This window comes from Larimichthys crocea, chromosome III, assembly GCF_000972845.2.
Source record: "Larimichthys crocea isolate SSNF chromosome III, L_crocea_2.0, whole genome shotgun sequence".
NCBI classification, from domain to species: domain Eukaryota; kingdom Metazoa; phylum Chordata; class Actinopteri; family Sciaenidae; genus Larimichthys; species Larimichthys crocea.
Window position 1 is genome coordinate 6780051 of NC_040013.1, and position 18611 is coordinate 6798661.

The 18611-nt window shown below is 40.3% G+C and overlaps 1 protein-coding gene across 4 annotated transcripts in view; it reads left to right on the plus strand.

The window, feature by feature from the left end:
• pcxb (pyruvate carboxylase b) overlaps positions 1 to 18611 on the plus strand; it is a 263642-nt gene that overhangs the window by 191925 nt on the left and 53106 nt on the right. For all 4 annotated transcript variants that reach the window (XM_010753969.3, XM_010753977.3, XM_019255626.2 and 1 more), the window contains 2 exons: positions 14104 to 14248; positions 15565 to 15654. In XM_010753969.3, the coding sequence (XP_010752271.2) occupies positions 14104 to 14248; positions 15565 to 15654 (235 nt within the window). The remainder of the gene's footprint in view (positions 1 to 14103; positions 14249 to 15564; positions 15655 to 18611) is intronic.

Sequence of the window (18611 nt, forward strand, 5' to 3'; positions counted from 1 at the left end):
AAAGGAGAAAGAGAGAAAGAAATGGAGAGACACTTCCATGGATTAAAGTTCTCTGTCGCTGCAACGGATTTCCGTCATTTAGACTTCACAGAGGCGACTTGAAGTTTAGTCAACATTGAGAAACTTGTCTGACACAGAGAGTCTCCTGTTGTGACTACAGGACATGTGTGAAATAACTATAGTGTGGATTTTGTCTGGAGTGTATCTGTAAACAGCTTCATTCAGCAGCTCTCCCTCCCCTCTGGCACAGAGAATTACTATTGTTACGGGAACGCCCTGAAACCTTATAATGATAATCAATAAGAAGTTTGGTTAGTATGACTGTATAAATCATGAATGTAGCCTGATTGTCCCTCTGCTGAAATCGTGTATTATAACATATATAACAAATCTAAAGCTTCCCTTTAATTATTAACAGTATGTAGTGATGGCAGAAAGGTGAGACCTCACCATCACACTGAAACTGTCACAAGGCTGCAAAGGTTGCTCTTATTTAATCCTAGTGCCGTTTGTTTGATGTATTTTTCTGTTAAATGATAAGAGGCTCACTGGAAACAATATTATTAATAACAATAATAATTAATGATAATGATGATGAGAAGAAGCAGAAAAATAACGTACTGAAGTTCTGTAGATGGTTGATTATTTGAAAGAGTAAAACTTGAGATAATCTTGGCAAAAAAAAGAGTATCAGTTTGATTTCATGAATTGAAAATGACATTGAAAAGTCAATAAAGAAAAGTGTGAAGAGAACAACTCTTTGAAGCATCCTCCTGTAAAACACTGTTGATCAAAGATTTAAACTTGATGTCTGCATTAGAGAACATGGTAATGAGTGAAGTGGGGCTGTAAATCTTTTTTTAGCACGTGTCAAGTAACGTTACCTGTAACATCTTTCACAAATTGCAAATGGGGAATATGACTTGGCTGCAGTCATAAGATTTTTTTTTTTTTGCGCTTTAATCCATGCACTTTGCTATACGGTTGAGTTTATAGGGTTTGTGTTGAATTTATGTCATTCCACTGGTTTGTCATCAAGTGAGAGCAAATTTGGTGTGTGTGTGCATAAATGAGTCAGTGAGTTTGTGAGACACACTCGCTAAATATAGGCAACAGTGAAACACTCGCAAACAAATGTGCTCAGTGAGCGCCTGTGCACACAAACATGTCACACATAATCATCAGTGTGTCAAATGCTTCCTCTTACACACACCCACACCGACTTCACACACATACACACATGCAGCATACATTTCCTCACAATCTATTTGTACCCAACACGTAACGCACACGCTCCGCGGAGTGTGATTGAGCATACACGCTCACCCGGAGATTGCCACGATTGTACACACAAACGCACAATAATGTCACACACAAATCACGTCGCGCTGCACCTCTTAGCAGGCTAAACGAAACCCGCACACACAGCCACTCACACGTGTGCTCAGCTGTGATGTCAGGGGTAAATGGTGCGGAGGTTTAGATCGAAGGGCAGATCCCCCTCGATTTGTCTCAATCTAGGGATAATGAGAGACAAGGACAGACACACACAGTCGCACACACAGAGCTCCGCCTTCTAATTTTGCTCTGGGAGGCGTTCGCATGTCATTGTGCCTTTTATTTATTTCCTGTGCATTAGTAACAGTGTCTCCAAATGATTTCCCAGTTACTGCTGGCAGGCCGTTTTACCAGCCATGAGCAGCAGGCAATAAAGTACAAGAAAAACATGCATATATATTGCTGTAAGTGATAAACCTTGACAAATATGACCAGACGCCAAAACAGGGGACTCAAATTACTTCAGGGGTATGCTGGTTAGAGTGTGCAAGCCAAATGTTTCCAAGAGTGCCTTGGCTTTAATCTATTACGTGCTCCTGGAATGTACAGTGGAAATAACGAACATTGGATAAGAGGCAACTAATAAAAGTTTCTTTTATGCGTGGGGGCTACAGAAATGGGTCTATTACAGAAATGCAGCGAGCTGTTCAGAAAAGGCTGTTTAAATGTAGAAATACAAAGCTAGGAGGTGCAAATGAGAAGATTGCAAATTAGATTTTGTCTGTTGATTGTTTCCTCTGAAATAAGCTGCGCTTTCTTGGCATCAGTTCTGTTAGAAATGCACTGATGCGTGTCGTGTGTGTGTGTGTGTGTTACGGAAAGAAAGAGTACATGGACAAATTTACATGCATATAATTATCAGATTGTATAGTTTATGAGTCAAGAACAAGTCCATGAATATTCTCGTATGGCTTGCATATTGAACTGTTCTGTTAATTACATTAGTTTCTGTGCTACAGTGCACCCTTTGTTTAGCCTTTGTGGCTCTCTAGGTGTCTGAACGTTGCAGCTTTTAACATTATGAAGCATGCTCAGATGTTTTCCCAAAAGAATGATGTGCCACTTAAATTGCTCTTGAAGTAGAGAAAGTTTTTTTGTAGCCTGCCAAGTGCTCGGCAGAACACAATGCAGTGGAAGAGCAGACACGAGGCTCGCCAGCTGACATCTTTGGCATGTCGTGAAGCGCCACATCGCAAAATGCTGCTGAAACTCCAACACCGACTCATCACTGGATTAAGCCGTTTCCCTGACTGAAATGTCTTTAAATAAAGCAACTAAAATTACTGCAATTAAGCTTCTTTTGACATCCTCTGATTCTGCAATAACAGAACCAGAGTCTGTTGTTTACATGGGCTCCACCTCAGTCACATTACTGCCCTAATCGTATTATATGATTGGATTACTGGGTGTGTGAGTAAACATAGCTAATAGACCTTTTGCTCAGTGGGACATTTTGACTTGTTAAATGCAGGTGTAACTAATAACATTAATGAAAGGGCTGCATTCAGTCTGTGTGCCAGAGCCCTGGTGTCACTCACGCTGGCTCACTGGCAGAGCAAAATGGAACATAGCCACGTTTTACTCCCTGCCGCTGAGGTTTATAAGTCTAAGTTTGTGAGGTTTTGCTGCCAGAGAGCTATTTCAGCACCACGGTCAGCGCACATGAGCTGTGTGTATACGCTCCCTCAGGATAAGAACACACACACACACACTCACAGAGTGGCAAGAGGAGGAGCAGGGGCCCCTGATCAAACGACATTAAAAAGCCAAATGTGAAAACCTATAAATACTGACTAGAAAATCACAGGCAGACATGATAAGGGTATAAAAAAATATTCAAATAAATAATGCATGATGTTCTGTGCTGAGAAAATTTAGACAGTTATAGCACATTCTGTAAATAAGAGACAACTATTAGTCATTTGGTGTTCTGGGCTCCCCTAGTCGCTGAAAATCGAGACTATGGATGTTTTAGGAATCAGGATTAAAGGCATGCTGAGCCATTGAAGGAAGCGTGGGATTTAATCTGGTCTTGTTGGTTGAGTCAACATTTCTATTTTGGTTAGCTTTTTAAATAGGAGTCCGTCTATTTGTGGACGAATCACATTTTCGTTACTGACAGTAGTCATCGATGCAGAGATCCCATTCAACGAGATGCATTACTTTGACAGACTGGGACCATTATCGTGATGGTAAATGGAAACTGGTTGAATTGAACTTAGCACCTTGCAGAATATGATGAGGGAGAGAGAGACGCTGCTTTACTTTGATCTCTAATAAGCAACATGTGACTCACGGAATCCTGTTTTTCATGCCCTTGTCACCACAAGTAACCCAGAGCTAATTGACAGCATATAGGTAGAGGTTTGTTTTAATGAAGGAGGAAAATGAAAAGATATGAACAGGACTCTGAATACTCCTTTTCAAAATGAGAAGAGACATTTTTATTGAAAATAAATCAACTCACTTATCTGAATTTGGCCTTAATTTCAATCAAATGTGGGCTATTGAATGATGATGAGAAAGTAATAACTGGAAAAAGAAATCTAGCCTAATTTTCCATGAATTGTCATCCAATAAAACAAATTACGCTTCTCATTAGAGCCATATTTGCTTTGTAACTGCTTACCATGAATATATCCTTTCTTTATTGTTAGCTCGCTGTCATCACGATATTCAACCAGGTCGTGTTTGTGTTATCATGAGCAGCCCATTCTGTTCTTGTGTGGGAAAAGTTGACACTTGGAGAACATTTTGTAACACTGTCAGCCCAAACCTGACATGAAAATGTGTGAGGAAGTGATGCAGCGTATTTTAGAGCAGCGCAGTCTCCCTAATTAGACTTGCAAAAGGTTGTTCGATGGATTTTAGGGTCACAATTAATCTTATTTTGTGTTTTCTTTTGCTTTTTATAATGCTGCTTCTTGTCTTGTGTGCTGCACCTTTAGAGGTTATATACTAGACCTCAATTGATTTGTCTCTTTATTTCACTGCCCTTTAGACTGTTTGAGCCGTATAAACTGTGGCCTCATACATAAAACCAGACGGCCACTGCATGCTGCTCTTTATAAAAATAGCAGAGCCCCTGAACTCTTTAAACTATGACTCAGTCGGGACCCAAAATGAATCACAGGCATCGTTTTAGAGGATACAAGGTAGATGCTATTTGACTGTAAGCACTCTGAAGATTAATAGTAATACCATAGTGATACCTGAAGTGAGGTTAAAGTAGTTTGTTTGTTTTTTTTCAGATTTAATTGTCTTTTGCATCGAATCATTTTTTGTATCATGTAACAGTAGGAGATCACGATTTTATATGGTAATCATAGCCAAGGTAAATTGACAATTATTACACATTTCGCTTTAATATAATAAGTGATCATGGCAGTTAAAGGAAGAAAAAACAACAACATTGCAGGCAATTAGTAATGAAACATATTTAGGTAGTCTCCACACTGTGAAGTCACAGCAAGACTTTGAGTTTAATGTTTCATTCCTGAGTTAAAAAAAACAACATTTTTATAAACTTGAATCTATCTTAGCACGCCGTGAGTCCGTTCATTATAAATCCACTAGTGCTTCTTGTTGTCGAGTTAGCATTCATAGCGCATCTGTGAAACCCGCTGCTGGTATTAGATATGAGACTGCACATCAACCCTGGAGCCAAACTGATATCTCACTTTTGACAGATCAACAAGTAACCACTGACATGAGTTATGGACGACCACTAGAGCTGCCATTAGAACTTAGCTATCATCAAAAACCCACAGCCTGAAGCTTATCAGCGGACTGTGATCTGAAATGGTAGACAAAAATGATTCAGTGTGTATACCCAAATTAATTTCAACATACAACCAATAGTTTGGAGCCTGAAAAGCCTTCTTCTGTGTAATCTGTGAAGCAGAGCTGTTTTTGTTGTAGAATATGAGCTTATATTATAACTTTAGACCATTTTAGAAGGTGGTAACAGGGTTTATTTCACTGGGATCCTAGAGTGAAAGTATGAATTTCTAATGTTTGCCCCAGGCTCTTAAGGTTGAAGATCCTCTGTTGCTTCATGCTATTTTAAAACTCTCCAGAGGAGCACTGGTCCTGGTCAGCTGGTGTGTATTATTTTTTGTATCAACTCAACAATTGCAGATACCTTGCTGCAGTCCAGGTGTTTAAAACAATGTCGTATTACATCGCAGGATCACACGTCATCTTAGTAAAGTGAACGTGAATTTCTTACACTTTTAGCACCATACCTAGAATGAGATAATTATTCACAAGTTCAAGTATAATTACCAAAATCCTAACACCTGCTAACAGTCTGAGACAACACACTCTGCGGGTTTGGAGTGCATCACCAGTAGTTTAATGCGTCACAGGCTTACTGCTCAAGGATTCCCAAAATACCACTAAGTGGCTATCCCTTTTAATAAGGTTGAGTCTCAGGGTCCCTAAAAGAGGCTGAGACGGCTTTCTTTTAGCCAGTCAGCATTACATTTGTCGATAGCAGATGAGTCACACAGGTCTCAAGGAAAACACATGTCAGTTATGGCTCGTGGTGAGTGTATCTCCCTGGTGGTGAAGTAAAATTTAAAAAATAAATTGTTATTCAGTGAGTTTTTTTTGTGTGTATTTGTCATCTTTCTTTACTCATCTCATCTCCTGGTTCAGCTTCTATTTTGCAACTTTTCCCAGAATTACTTTTGGCAGTCTCCCTGGAGAGCAATGTGAACTTCAGCAACCCCTGTAAATTGGCTGGGACTGACATGTAAAGTGGTTAGAGCTATGGCTATATTTCAGAGCACTTGAGAAAAACTGTCAGTCCCTTTTAACTCAAAATACACAACATGTGTTGTACCTGCAAAACATTTTCTTTTTACAGTACACTGCTGTTAGAGGAGAAACTGACAAATCAACCAGTGCTCTTTACAGAAAATGTGTTCTCTGTAAGCTGTTGAACATCGGGGCAAATTGGTGAGTTTGGAGAAAAAGCTTTGCTCTTTGGGACTCCGACTCCGAGAATTATTTACCGTTCATGCTTTAGACCTTAAATTTTTGTTCTCCTACTGAACACTGTAGTTATGCCGGAGATATCTTGACAACAGTGCAGTAGCTGTTGCATTTCCCCAGTGACATCCTTTGTCTGTCTGGCAAGTTCAGCACCATGGCCAGTGGCAGCTGAGAGACAATAAAAATTTCTTCCCATGACTGAGTTTTAAAGTCTTTCTGACATATCTCAAAGCTTAAAGCTTTCCTCCCTTTTATTGTTCCTTCCAGTAGCTTTATGAAGTCTTTCAGGAATAAATTAGTAATCACAGCTGGATTAACATGGGCCGTGTCTCATGAAACAGTACATGTACAGGCAGGCAGAAAAACCTGCCTTTATGTGAATTTCTGTTCATATTTAGCAGTTTCCTTCATCCCTTATGAGCTTATTTACAGCTGAAATATTTCTGAGCACATCCCCACTGATGACCTGGAAGGTGGAAATTGCTCTGCCGTGGAGCAGTGATAGGAGTTATTACTGGAAAGATCACCAATCAGATTTTTTATTTTTTTACTGAGGAAAAGGCCCCGTGGCAAATGTCAAACTCTGATTCCAGATATAATTTTTGGGTGCAGCCCTGAAATAGTCAAATAGTCTTTGCGCGTAATGGAGGGCTGTAAGACAGGACTGTGTGAGAGAAGTATTCAGACTACTGTTGCTTTAGCTTTTGGCAGTAAGAAATGTTTATTTAATGGCTGTAAAGGCTGCTGAAATGAATGAAGAGAGGTAAAGAGGTAAGAAATAAAGAGAAACTTGAAGGGAAAAGAAACCGAACAGAGTATTTAAGACATGACTATAGAAGGAGAGAAAATGGAAGCACAGAGTGTGACCATTAATGTTGTCGCCTTGACCTGCTCATTCTTCCTGTGGACACATTAAACAACGCCGTCACATGCAGATAAGGATGTGAAGACAAGAGTGGGAACAAAGGCAGTCATACAGCGACAGGCCTGCTGACCTTCAACCAACAAACCAATCAGCTGCCTGTTGCAGACTCATCGACAGCCAACATCTCATCAGCATGACGCAGAGTTAGTTTGTCCGTGAACGTTTGTTTCTTCCTCCATCCACACCTGAGTGTTTGTGTATTTGTCCTTGTGTGCTGCATTTCAAGCCTTAGGTAGATGGGAGTCTTGCTTTGTAAATATTTGCTTGAGTTTATATGCATTTGCTTGCTGCTGCCTTTGGGTTGTTGTAAAAGACAGAGGTGTGTGTTTATTTTGGGTATGGCTTGTCTGTTGGAGTAAATGTGTAGCTGATATGAGTGTGAAAGGTCCCCTCATGTCTATGTATGTATGTGTGTGTGTGTGTGTGTACGTTGACTTCAGTGGCTGTGCGTGTTGATCTTGTTTATGTGTCCGGGCCAGTGTTTAAGGCGTGACGGATGGGGACAGGGGAGACAGAAGAGGAGTGGAGAAGAAAAGACGAATGACCTGACAGCCCCCTTATTCAACTCCTAATCACTGAGGGAGCGTGGAGGCTGTGTGTGACAGAGAGAAGCAGTGTTTGTGTTTGGGGGGGGGGCAGGGATCAGGTGTGGGTGTGTTGTGCATTTGTGTGTAATGCGGAGCAAAGTTTGCAATTTTTCTAAATCCAGAGTCAGAAACTGCATCTTGAACCCTGATACTTTTTGTGTAAAGCAACTCTATACTCTAGACATAAACAAAATAAAAATGAAACCATTCTCTTGTTTACCAAGGGTGATATAAAGTTCAGTGTTTGTGAGAGTAGAGGGAAATGTTAAGTGCACTATGCAACATTTTAGACTCACCAAACTCATGCCAGTCTCTAAATGCTTTGCTAAATAAAGAATTGCGTTTATTCCAGCATTTGATGCTACAATTGTTTGGAAACAATGTAAAGAAGATGAAATAAGCTGTAAGTAGAGTTGCGACGTGGAAGCGCTGTGCTTGTAAACAATGTCATACCATATAATGTTGCCTGGGAGATCTATTTTCAATTATTTAAAAAAGCAATCTGTGTTACAGATTAATTCCTTTTATCTGCAGTTTGTTTCACTGCAGAGAATTGTTTCAGAGTGTTGTTTCAGGTAAGGCGTATCCTTAAAGTAAGGGCTGTACGTTTATTACTGGCCATTCTCACCGTTGTTCAAGCAATCACTTTGCATTCACTCTAATGTCATAATCCTGAGGGCCTGATCTCTACCAGAAGTAAGAACAAAACCGTGTTGTTTACAAGGGACCTTTGGGTCAGGGTAGATCCAGGTGAGCTGTACAATATATAGACATCCTGCCAGGCTCTCGCCAACCTTGGCTTTAAAAGTAAGCATCAGGATTTGAAACCTAATGTGAGCAAATACAAGGAGGCAGTGGAGGAACTGGGTTGAGTTAGACAAAACCCCTCTGTCACTTCATAGAATCACTAACAGGTCTGCGTTACATCCATAGACGTGGAGTATGTCTGTCCACAAGTAATCTCGCATGGTACTGGATTCATCAACCTAATATCTTTTGTGCAAAACCTACTTTATCAAACTCTTTAACCAGCCAACTGGCGCCGCAAGTGATCAACAACTTACTTAGACTTTTGTAAGGCCTCATTGTGGCCTTTGTCAACACTCAAAAATTGACATCCATAGAAAAACAAATCAATTTATTATTGCATCTGGCAGTTGTGGTGGCATTGCAGAAGCTTCTTCACCATCTGTCACCTGGCAGAGATCTGCACCTCTGAGGCATTCTGTCTGCTGGTGAATGGCCTCCTGCTCGTGAGCCAACAACACAAGGAGCCAAGGTGGCACTTGTGCCATACTGGTGGAAAAAACACCAGTATGGCACAACTAGCCACACTTGTACCTGTTTGTATCACCTGTAAGATCTCCATTATGACATGTGGATGGTCTTATCTGCTTGGCGTTTGGGTGGGCTGCCAATTTTCTTGTTTTCTCGTGCTTCTTGATTAGGGTGGTAGGTTACTCATTTGCGTTGAGTCTCTATTTATCTTTGTTTTGTTTATGTTGATCTGAGCCAATCCTACTTCCCTCTGTTTAATCCCATTTACATAAACGCTGAAATAAACACATCAGTTGTTAAGTTTCTGCAATCTGTCTTTGTGGCTGCTTGGAACTTGGGGAGGTGGGTTTTTTTTCATGTTGCGTCTCGCCCACATTAAGACAGGGCATACCAACTTTGTAGTGGGTAACTCGCTGCAGCAGACATTACTCCACAGAAACCTCTGTGCTTATGTGCACATAAAACTTGTCTTTTAGTGAATTATTCTACAGTTTCTACTGTAAACCAACAGGCGTGTTGGATACTGACTGCGGTCTGCCCTGCAGGGTTCACAGAACTAGAGCCCTCAGTCTTCAACCTTTCTATTGCCAGGAGTTTTACTATCTTTTACGTCATATTTGCACAGAGCTGAGGCCCCACTAAGCTTTGACATAATGCAGGGTAGTGTTTAACCCAGGCCCTGACCTTGACCGGAGTCTCCCATGTTTTTACTTCCACAGTCAGCTCAAAGGTTTTTAATATCAACTTGCTGGTGTGAAAAAAACGCCTAATATGAAACTAAGTGTGTGTGGGAAGATGTAGATCTAAAACGATGGAGGTCATACTTGCAGGAAGACAGTGGATTACACAACAGAAAGTGTTGGAGTATAGATTTGTCAGTAAAGGCGCTGACTTTACTTCAGGCTTGAATATCAGTGACTGTATGTTTGTGTTAGTAGCGCCCTCAAAGCTAAGGCCGAAATAAAGCACACATGTGACTCTTGGCAGGTAGCTAAGAACACATTACAGTCAAAAAATGAATTTAACTTTACATTACATGATGTCCACATGCAGAGCAGCTTTAAACAAGACTCAATTTTACATATGCTGCAAACTTACGACTGTAACACCTGTTTGTTTTTCCCGTCACACCTAGCCAGATTTGCAAAGTGACAAACGACATCCAAATCCAGTTCAGACAGATTGTAGACAACGAGAATACATAAAATAGCAAGATATCCAGACTGCACTTTACGGTCAGGCGTAAATTCTTTCTGTATTAACATTTTTATGTTGGATGACAACTTTGACACTCCTTCCGGAGCAAACTACTGCAAGAAATTATGTTAGCATCTCAGCACATTGCTAATGAATTCTTATTTGTTGAATTTTTTCTCTCAAAGTTGAACTAAAATCCAGAGAAACATGGAACTTTTAGCTTCGTAAGACCCGCAGATGCCCTGCAACAAGAGTCAAAGTGTTTTAAGATGGTGTTGTGTTAAACTGACTTGTGTTTGCAAAGCCGACAGCTGGGACATCAATACTTACTTCACTATGTTGCTTTGGCAATCACCAGTAAAGCTGATTGCAACAAGAGTGATAACAACCAACTCTGAGCAGGGTAGCAATAAAAACAGACTTTCCAAGGGCTGTAAGTATAAAAATGAACCCAAATGAAACAGTGACTTCTGATACTGAGCCTTGTGTGTGCGATTTTAAATCGTTCGTCATAGAGAGCGTGGGTGTATTCAAACGAGAGTCTGCAAGAACATTAATTCACATGTAGACGTGTTTACTTTCCCACTAAAACTAATAAGGTACTCAAAGGTGTGTGTATGTGCTTGTGTTCACAATCTGCAAACCATTTGGGAGAAGGAGCCACTATCATCACTGGCGAGTGTGTGTTTTGCATGCTGTGTGCATAGCTCCGGGAGCTGAAGCCAAGCGGTTGTTACAGGGCATCCAAATCAGGGAAGGGCCTCTGTCGAGTATTTTGGTGTGTGTGTGTGCGCTCGTGCACGATATCGCCAAGAGCAAGATGAAGACTGAGAGAAAAATGCAGAAGATATACTGAGCGGTGGAAAGGGAGAGACCAAAGTGTGTGTGTGTGTGTGTGTGTGTTTAACATCATTAGGGTGAAACCAGGAGAAAAGGGTAAAGGGACCCTGTGTGTACGTGTGTGTGAGTTGGTGTGCATGGTAGCCACGGGCATACAGAGCAGCCTGATAATGAACACATTGATCTGGTACAGCAGAGAGGAAAAGGACAAACCTCCATATATTAATGGTGTCTATTTTCCCTCCCCATTATTTTTGAGTCTCTCATTATTAGTGGGCTGTTTGTGTTATTTCTCTCACTCCCTGCCTTTGCCTCCCCACATTTTTTTATTTATACCTTGATGATTGCGTTTCACTACCTATGCTTACTTATTAAGTTTGTTTACACATGTGAATTATAGATGAAGATGACATCAAACATAGAAACATGAGGGAAAAATTCGAACTTGCAGGTGAACCGGCGAAATGCCCCAAGGCCCAGTGGAAAAAAAATAAACTCTTCCAAAGGAGAACTTTTTGTGTTTTCACTTTTACATTTTCATCTTTATTTTTCTTCTTTTCTCTGCTCTTTGACCTTATCGTTCTGGCAGTGCAAACAGGAAAATGTTCTCTATGTTTCCTGAATCTCAGGTCGATTCAAAACCTGAAACCAAAGGAAACATGCAACATTGAACATACATGCTGTCTTGTAGAGACTTAGATATGGAGAAGTAGGTAGACGCAACTTTCATGTCTTGCATGATAAATATGCTAGGCCGGCTGTGCCCAAAGTAATAAACCTTCCCTACAGCACTCAGTTCTTTTGTACAGATTAGATAAACAAGATATAGTGTGTTAATTAGTAGGTTTAGAGGTGCTGGTAGGCAGATTTTGTTACTGCTGACTGTAGCCTCATGTAATATACAGACTTGAGAGTTGTCCAACTGATTAAATTTACAAGATGTGACACATTAATTAACTTTAATGGTGGATTTTGTTAATGTTGGACATACAGGTGATAGCTTCATTAGCCAACAGCATGTTGTGTTGTTGTTGTGGTAATACTGTAAATAAGTGTATCTAACCAAACTTAGTCAAACCTAGCCGGTTTGCTCTGCCAGTCTGCATTTTCCTGCATCTTTGAGTCAAAGCTTTCATTTAGATTTTCTAAAAATATGACAGTATCCAGATTTCATGGGGCTGATTATTTTCCACAAGGACATGTGAGGCAGCAGCTTATGAATACAGTTACGTTGGCAGATGCTCTAAATTTCAGGATATAAGACGTCCACAGGTTTCAGAAGTCATAGCAGTTACAGCATTCGGCTGAAATCCCTTTCTGTTTTGGTCCACAGCTTGTAGCCCAGGGCTTGGCAGTGCAGCACAGCTATGTGAATCCCTCGGCTCTCTTCTCTTTCTCCTCTCCAGCTCTCCTCCCTGTAGCAGGAGGCTGACAATACAGTGTCATTTTGTGTGTGGTTTTGCCTGTGTACCTCGGAAAATGAAATCCTCGGTGGGAATGTGAATGCTTGGAAAGACGTACACTGTTTTTTTTTTTTTTCTTTCCTCCCTTTTTCTCAATATTAATGGTGCTTTATTTGTCCAAGGTATTTTTCTGCTGGTTCACCTGCTCTCTGGAATTGGATTATCTTTTACCAACTGAAATATATAGAAAATACATTTCTGTAGTCCTTGTTCTTTATCTGTTTCTTTCTTCTTTCGACTCCTAATAAACATAGATGTAAATGATTCTCCCTCTCATTCTGTTTCAATTATTACTGTATACATCTCTCGTTTTGGCTCTATCGGTATGACCAACATGCTCGTTATTCGCCGGAGCACATTGATCTCCCTGCTACATCTCCCTCTCTCAGTGCTGGTAATGAGGTATGTGTCTGTGGGGTTTGTTTATTGCCTGACTCCCTTCTCCCAGTGATGGGATTCCTGAGTGATTATGCTGCAGCAATTATTTCAAGTCACTCTAGGCTTGAATGTCAGCTTAAACAGCCAAATTGTGGCTGTAAATTCTGCGCATCTGTTGGTTAGATTTTGTGTGTGAGTATACTTTAAAGACATTTTGTATCCATGTGTCTGTGTGACAGAGATCTATTTGTGGACTTAGAGGGTACTGCTTTACAGTCAATTCCCAGGCGGTCCTTGGTTCTGAGCTCTGGTTATGTGCATTTCTGAATAAAAGGGATACTTGGATGCCGGGTCATGAGTGGCAGGGGTTTTCTTCTTTTTAAATGCCACTTAAGACTCACAACATTTCAGGTCGTATGCAAAGACACTTGAGCAAACTTTAAGGAATAATCTTTTCAGACGGTTTACATTCCCTCACTTTCTGCCCTCCCTCGGGGACATTAAACAGCGATAAACACATCTAAAGCCTTTCAGAGAATATATTAACATATCCTCTCTTCACTCAATCTCTCCAACTAACACTCCCTCGCTCCCCATTTCTGCTTTTCTTTCTACTAATCTCTCTTCCCTCTTTCCTTTCTTCTGTCAATCTCTCCACCTCGTCTTTCTCACTTTCTTCACCTCTTACAACAAACAGCCAACATTAAGACGAGGCTTACATGAAGTGGTTTTTGAAAAAAAGAAAAATCAGCAACAAATCAAGTCATGAAATGAATTAATTGAGGCAAACAACAACAAAATGCATTAGTCTCTTGAAGCTGAGATTGTAGCGAATGTGTTTTTCTGTTTTTGTTGTTGTGTAGGTAAGCTTTGTGTGCACTTCTACAAATGTCTGTTTAACAATGAGCTCTAAAGCGAGATGTTTTGTTCAAAAGAACTGCTTTCTTTTCATTTAAGTGATTAACATGCAGAATAGGACCTGAGCTGAGTGATTGCCTCTCTTACATTTTTACAAACCCTTTGTGTAAAATGGTTATTAAAGAAAACAAATTAAAAGTCTCCTCCTCTGTTTATCCACCTGTCTCTCCATCTCCAGACAAACATCCCGTTCCTGCAGAATGTTTTCTCCAACCACCAGTTCCTCCACTCCACCGTGGACACCCAGTTCATCGACGAGAACCAGGAGCTCTTCAACCTCAAACCCACTCAGAACCGAGCCCAGAAACTGCTGCACTACTTGGGTCAGTGTTTATGCGCTCGAGAGAGAGGTGGAAATGACAAATGAATTTCATGATTCAAAGTTTAGTTCACAGCCGTCATGTAATTGATATTTTCTAAGCTAATCAGTGACATTACAGCTGTGGTAACTTTATTCTGTTAGAGCTGCAACAATTAGTCAATTAATTGATTAATTTCATTATTTTGATAATGCATTAATCGTTTTGAGTCTCTCAAATGTGAATACTTCCCATATTCTTCATCCACTATGAGAGCAAAATGTTGGCTTGTGGCAACAACAAAGACATTTGAGGGTGTCACCTTGGGCTTTGGGAAGCAGTGATCAACACTTTCTGACATTTTTTGGACTAAACAACTCATCAATTTATAGATAAAATCATGAAGGAATGAAATGTATCTTTGCAGCCCTACATTTATTTGTTTTGAAAGCTATATGCAACATAGATGCAATTAGCAGTAATTACAAGGTCAGTAGCTGAGCAACCTCCTAACTGCTGTCATTTCATGGTTGTTTCTGTGGCTCTCAGTTTCTGTGTGCTTTTAATCAGGAGATAATACAATAAATGTATATAACAGCTGAGCACTACATGGTGAAAGGACCTCTAATGCAAAGAACTAATTATGAAATGCGTGGTGGGGAAAAAGAGAGGCCTAACAGGACCTGCAAAGCATACAGTGAATCCAATAACCAGAGCAATGGTAGTTAGGAGATAATAACCTGAGGGGAAGAAGGTGCTGAGTATCTTTGCATATAACCTAAAGTTCAAACAATAGACAGAAAAAGGTATCGCTGCCCTATGGGGGGTGTGTGTGTGTATGTGTATACCATCCATCAAAGTTGGCACTATATTAGCATTTAAAATCCTAAGGTGAAATGTAGTCTGGGAGATTTCTTTGCTTACAATTAAGGAGCTATTTTATCAATGAGATGAGAACCGGCCTACACATAGATATGAATTGCCTAATTAGAATGACTGTGGATGCACGGACCCCGGGTCAATCTCAGCCTTCTACTGAGCCTGAGGGGAAAGCAGAAGAAGCTTGATGCTATATATAAAAAAAAAAAGAAATCAGCAATCCGAGTGAAATATTGAAATTGCAGATGATGTGTGACAATAATGATTCACTTCACTCAGTTCAGCTTGAGGACTGGCCTTAAAGATGTTTTGGTACATGTACTGAATAATAAAACAAATAAACATGTGACCATAGTCCTTACTTGCCTCTAGGTGGCAGTTTTATGAGCCTCATTGATTTTTTTTCTTTATTCTCTTCAGTCATATGCATCTAACTCTCTATTTTTATACTCTTTTTCCAGGTCATGTGATGGTAAATGGACCAACCACACCCATCCCAGTCAAGGCTAAGCCTTCCTCCACAGACCCTGTCATCCCCCTTGTCACCATGGGTAAGTCGATCAAATACAATGCAGTGCATAGTTCACATCCTGTCACATTTATTCACTCACAACTCCTAAATCACCTTCATGCAGTGATGATTTTACACTGCAAAGCCACAAAAGTAGTTATTTTATTTTTTTATATCTGTATTTTCAGTGTAGTTCTGTGCACAGGGCAAGACCTGATAATTAAATACTATATTAAAGCTATAAAAAGAAGTGTTGTGTCACTATAAAATGTCATGGACTGTTACCATAATAACATCACAATACATCATCCTTGTTGCGTTTATTACATTTGGACTAATTTGGCAAGGCAGTGCCACTGCGAGGGTGAGGGGTTTCATTTCCCCTGGGGCACCCATGCTAAAAATGCAAATGCAAAAACACTTGTAGATCCGTCGGGGCACTTTGGATAAAAGCACCACGGAATGACAAATGGGCTGTCGAACAGTCTGATAGCTGGAGGGGGAAAGGCCTTCCTAAATGGCTCAGTTTAGCACTCGGGGAGGAAAAGGGGTTTTGGCCCAGAGTGCTCTGCTGAGCTGTGAGTACAGCGGTAAGAAGGGTGCAGTTCATTGTTTGGGAAGGCATACGTTGGTTGTGTGCCTCTCGCCCTACTCTGCACCAGCAACCCTGGAGTCTCGAAGGAAAGGCCAACGGCCAAGCTGGTCTCTTTGATGAGCTTGCAGAGCCGCTTAGTCTCTGGAGCTGAACTCTGAGAGTTTTTCTTCCCTTACACTAACTGTAGTGAATTTTGAAAGATTAAACTAAGGCTGGCACATTGATGAAACACTCACTTAAAAATGTTTGGATGTGCTCAGTTTTAAACAAGAAATAAAAGCTGGATAATATCAAGAAAAATTAGCTAATTTCCCTTGATGTCGCAGCTTGTCTATGGCCATTTTGCCCTGATGCACTTTTCACATTTATTTTTGTTTGGGGTGCAAACTGGCATGAATTTATGCAGCTGCTCTTCATGACAGCAACAGAAAAGTCACCTGTATCAATGTGACATGTTTATCAGTGCCCGTACTGCCTCAGCACATACCCCGGCGTGCCCTGTAAACAGGAATTTATAACAAAATAATGTGAATAATAAGAATCATAATCAAGCATAGCTAATCAAATCTGACATCTAAAAACCGTGCACAGTGGAACGGAATAAAGAAGAATAGCAGAGAAAATAATCTCCTGTGTTTGTGTACGTCTGCATGTGAGTGAGTGTTTCTCCGTGCTTACCCGCCACTTGTCTACTTATGTAAATCTTGTGTTGAAAGCCATCACGTCTTATCGCAGGGGAGCAAACATGCATGTATAGTTAAAAAAAAAAAAAAAATCACACACAAACTGACAGATATGTACTGCATTGGGCTGGTATATAAAGATATATGAACACGCCTTCCCACTTACCTACTGTAAGCAGCTGATGAGGTAGTCATATGCAGCACAGGCACGCACGGAGGCATACCTAAAGCCTAGTAATGAGATTTGTAATGTGCTTATATCCTTTCTTTCATTCGGCGGAGGGATTGAGAGAAGAGAGGGATTAGGCCTGTATTATCACACTGTGGAGGGAGGGACAGGGCCATGGAAGGAGAAAGGGGTTATGAAAGGAGAAGAGAGAGGGGTTTGGGCAGTGTATAATCCCTATACGTCAGGTGGCCGAAGGTGCATTCAGGGTGATGTGGAGAGATAAATTAGAGATGGATATATGGGGAACGAGGGAGGATGGAGCATAGGAAGAACTAATGTGTGCCACCCACAGAAAAGAGGAGAGCAAAGATCAGGGTGACATTGTCATATCTTAATACATCACATCTACAGATAAGGAGAAAGAGGAAGAAAAAAAAAGACTCTCCTGTGTGTAGGGGAACTCCTGAAGTACTCCTGAAAGACAGGCCGAGGATGTCCTGACAGAGCCTGTTAAGTCCTCAAAGGCCATTATTTTCTAATTAGGATTTGTAGTGTGAATCGTTCCCTCTAAAGGCTGATTGCTGGCGGTTCATCGATGGTGTAGAAGTACACCTTGTTCCAATTATTGTCTGGATTTATTTAATGGAGGACATCTAGAGGTTAATCACCAGATGCCTCTGAGCTAGCTTTAGGAAGAATGACTAATAAAAATGACAGACTACTTTCCCCCTCCCAGTTGTTCGCTGTATTTCCATTCTTATGATTAAAGTAGAGGGCTAGTGTGCAGTGCAATATGCTAAATCTGTGCACAAATGATCTTAATGTCTTAATAATTTTCTGTGTCTGTTCTTTCTCTGCCTGTTACTAGTTTTTGATGCTTTCACCTAGCTGCCTTCAAACAGAGGTCTGCTGACTGTGCCTCTTTTTTTAATATATATATATCAGATATCATAGAGTATATATATCTATATCTATTATATATATAGATCCACACATTATTTTTTCCAAAAGAATTCATACAATGTTTTAAATTTTCTGCAACCTGAATATGCACTGTGTGTACTGCAACGTTTTTCTTCTTCCTTATTCTAAAAGCAACAAATAATAGTTTTTTGTATTTTTGCAGTTATGCTAAAAAGCTTGTAATAAATAAATATTAAGTTAATGTGAATATGTTGTTGCAGTGTAAGATAGGAATATATTTTGTGAATGCAGAATGCTTCAACTCATGGCGATAACTGTTGTATAATGTCTCACAACTCATGCTAACACATTTACCTGCTTATAACATATGTATAGGTGTAGTAATTAATTGAATGTGCCACTACACCTGGCTTTAATAAAGCACTAATTAGCACTCCCACCAGGCCCTGCCAATTAAAAGGTTTTCAAAATGCAAAGATACAAGACATCTAACAGAGGCAGACGTCTCAGTACAGGGATAGGACAATCTGTTATTCCTACACAAATTGCAAATGAAGAAAAATACCTCTGAGCACCGCAGCTCTCTCTATCAAGTCATATTAGCTGGTATTGTCGAGCTGGAGGAG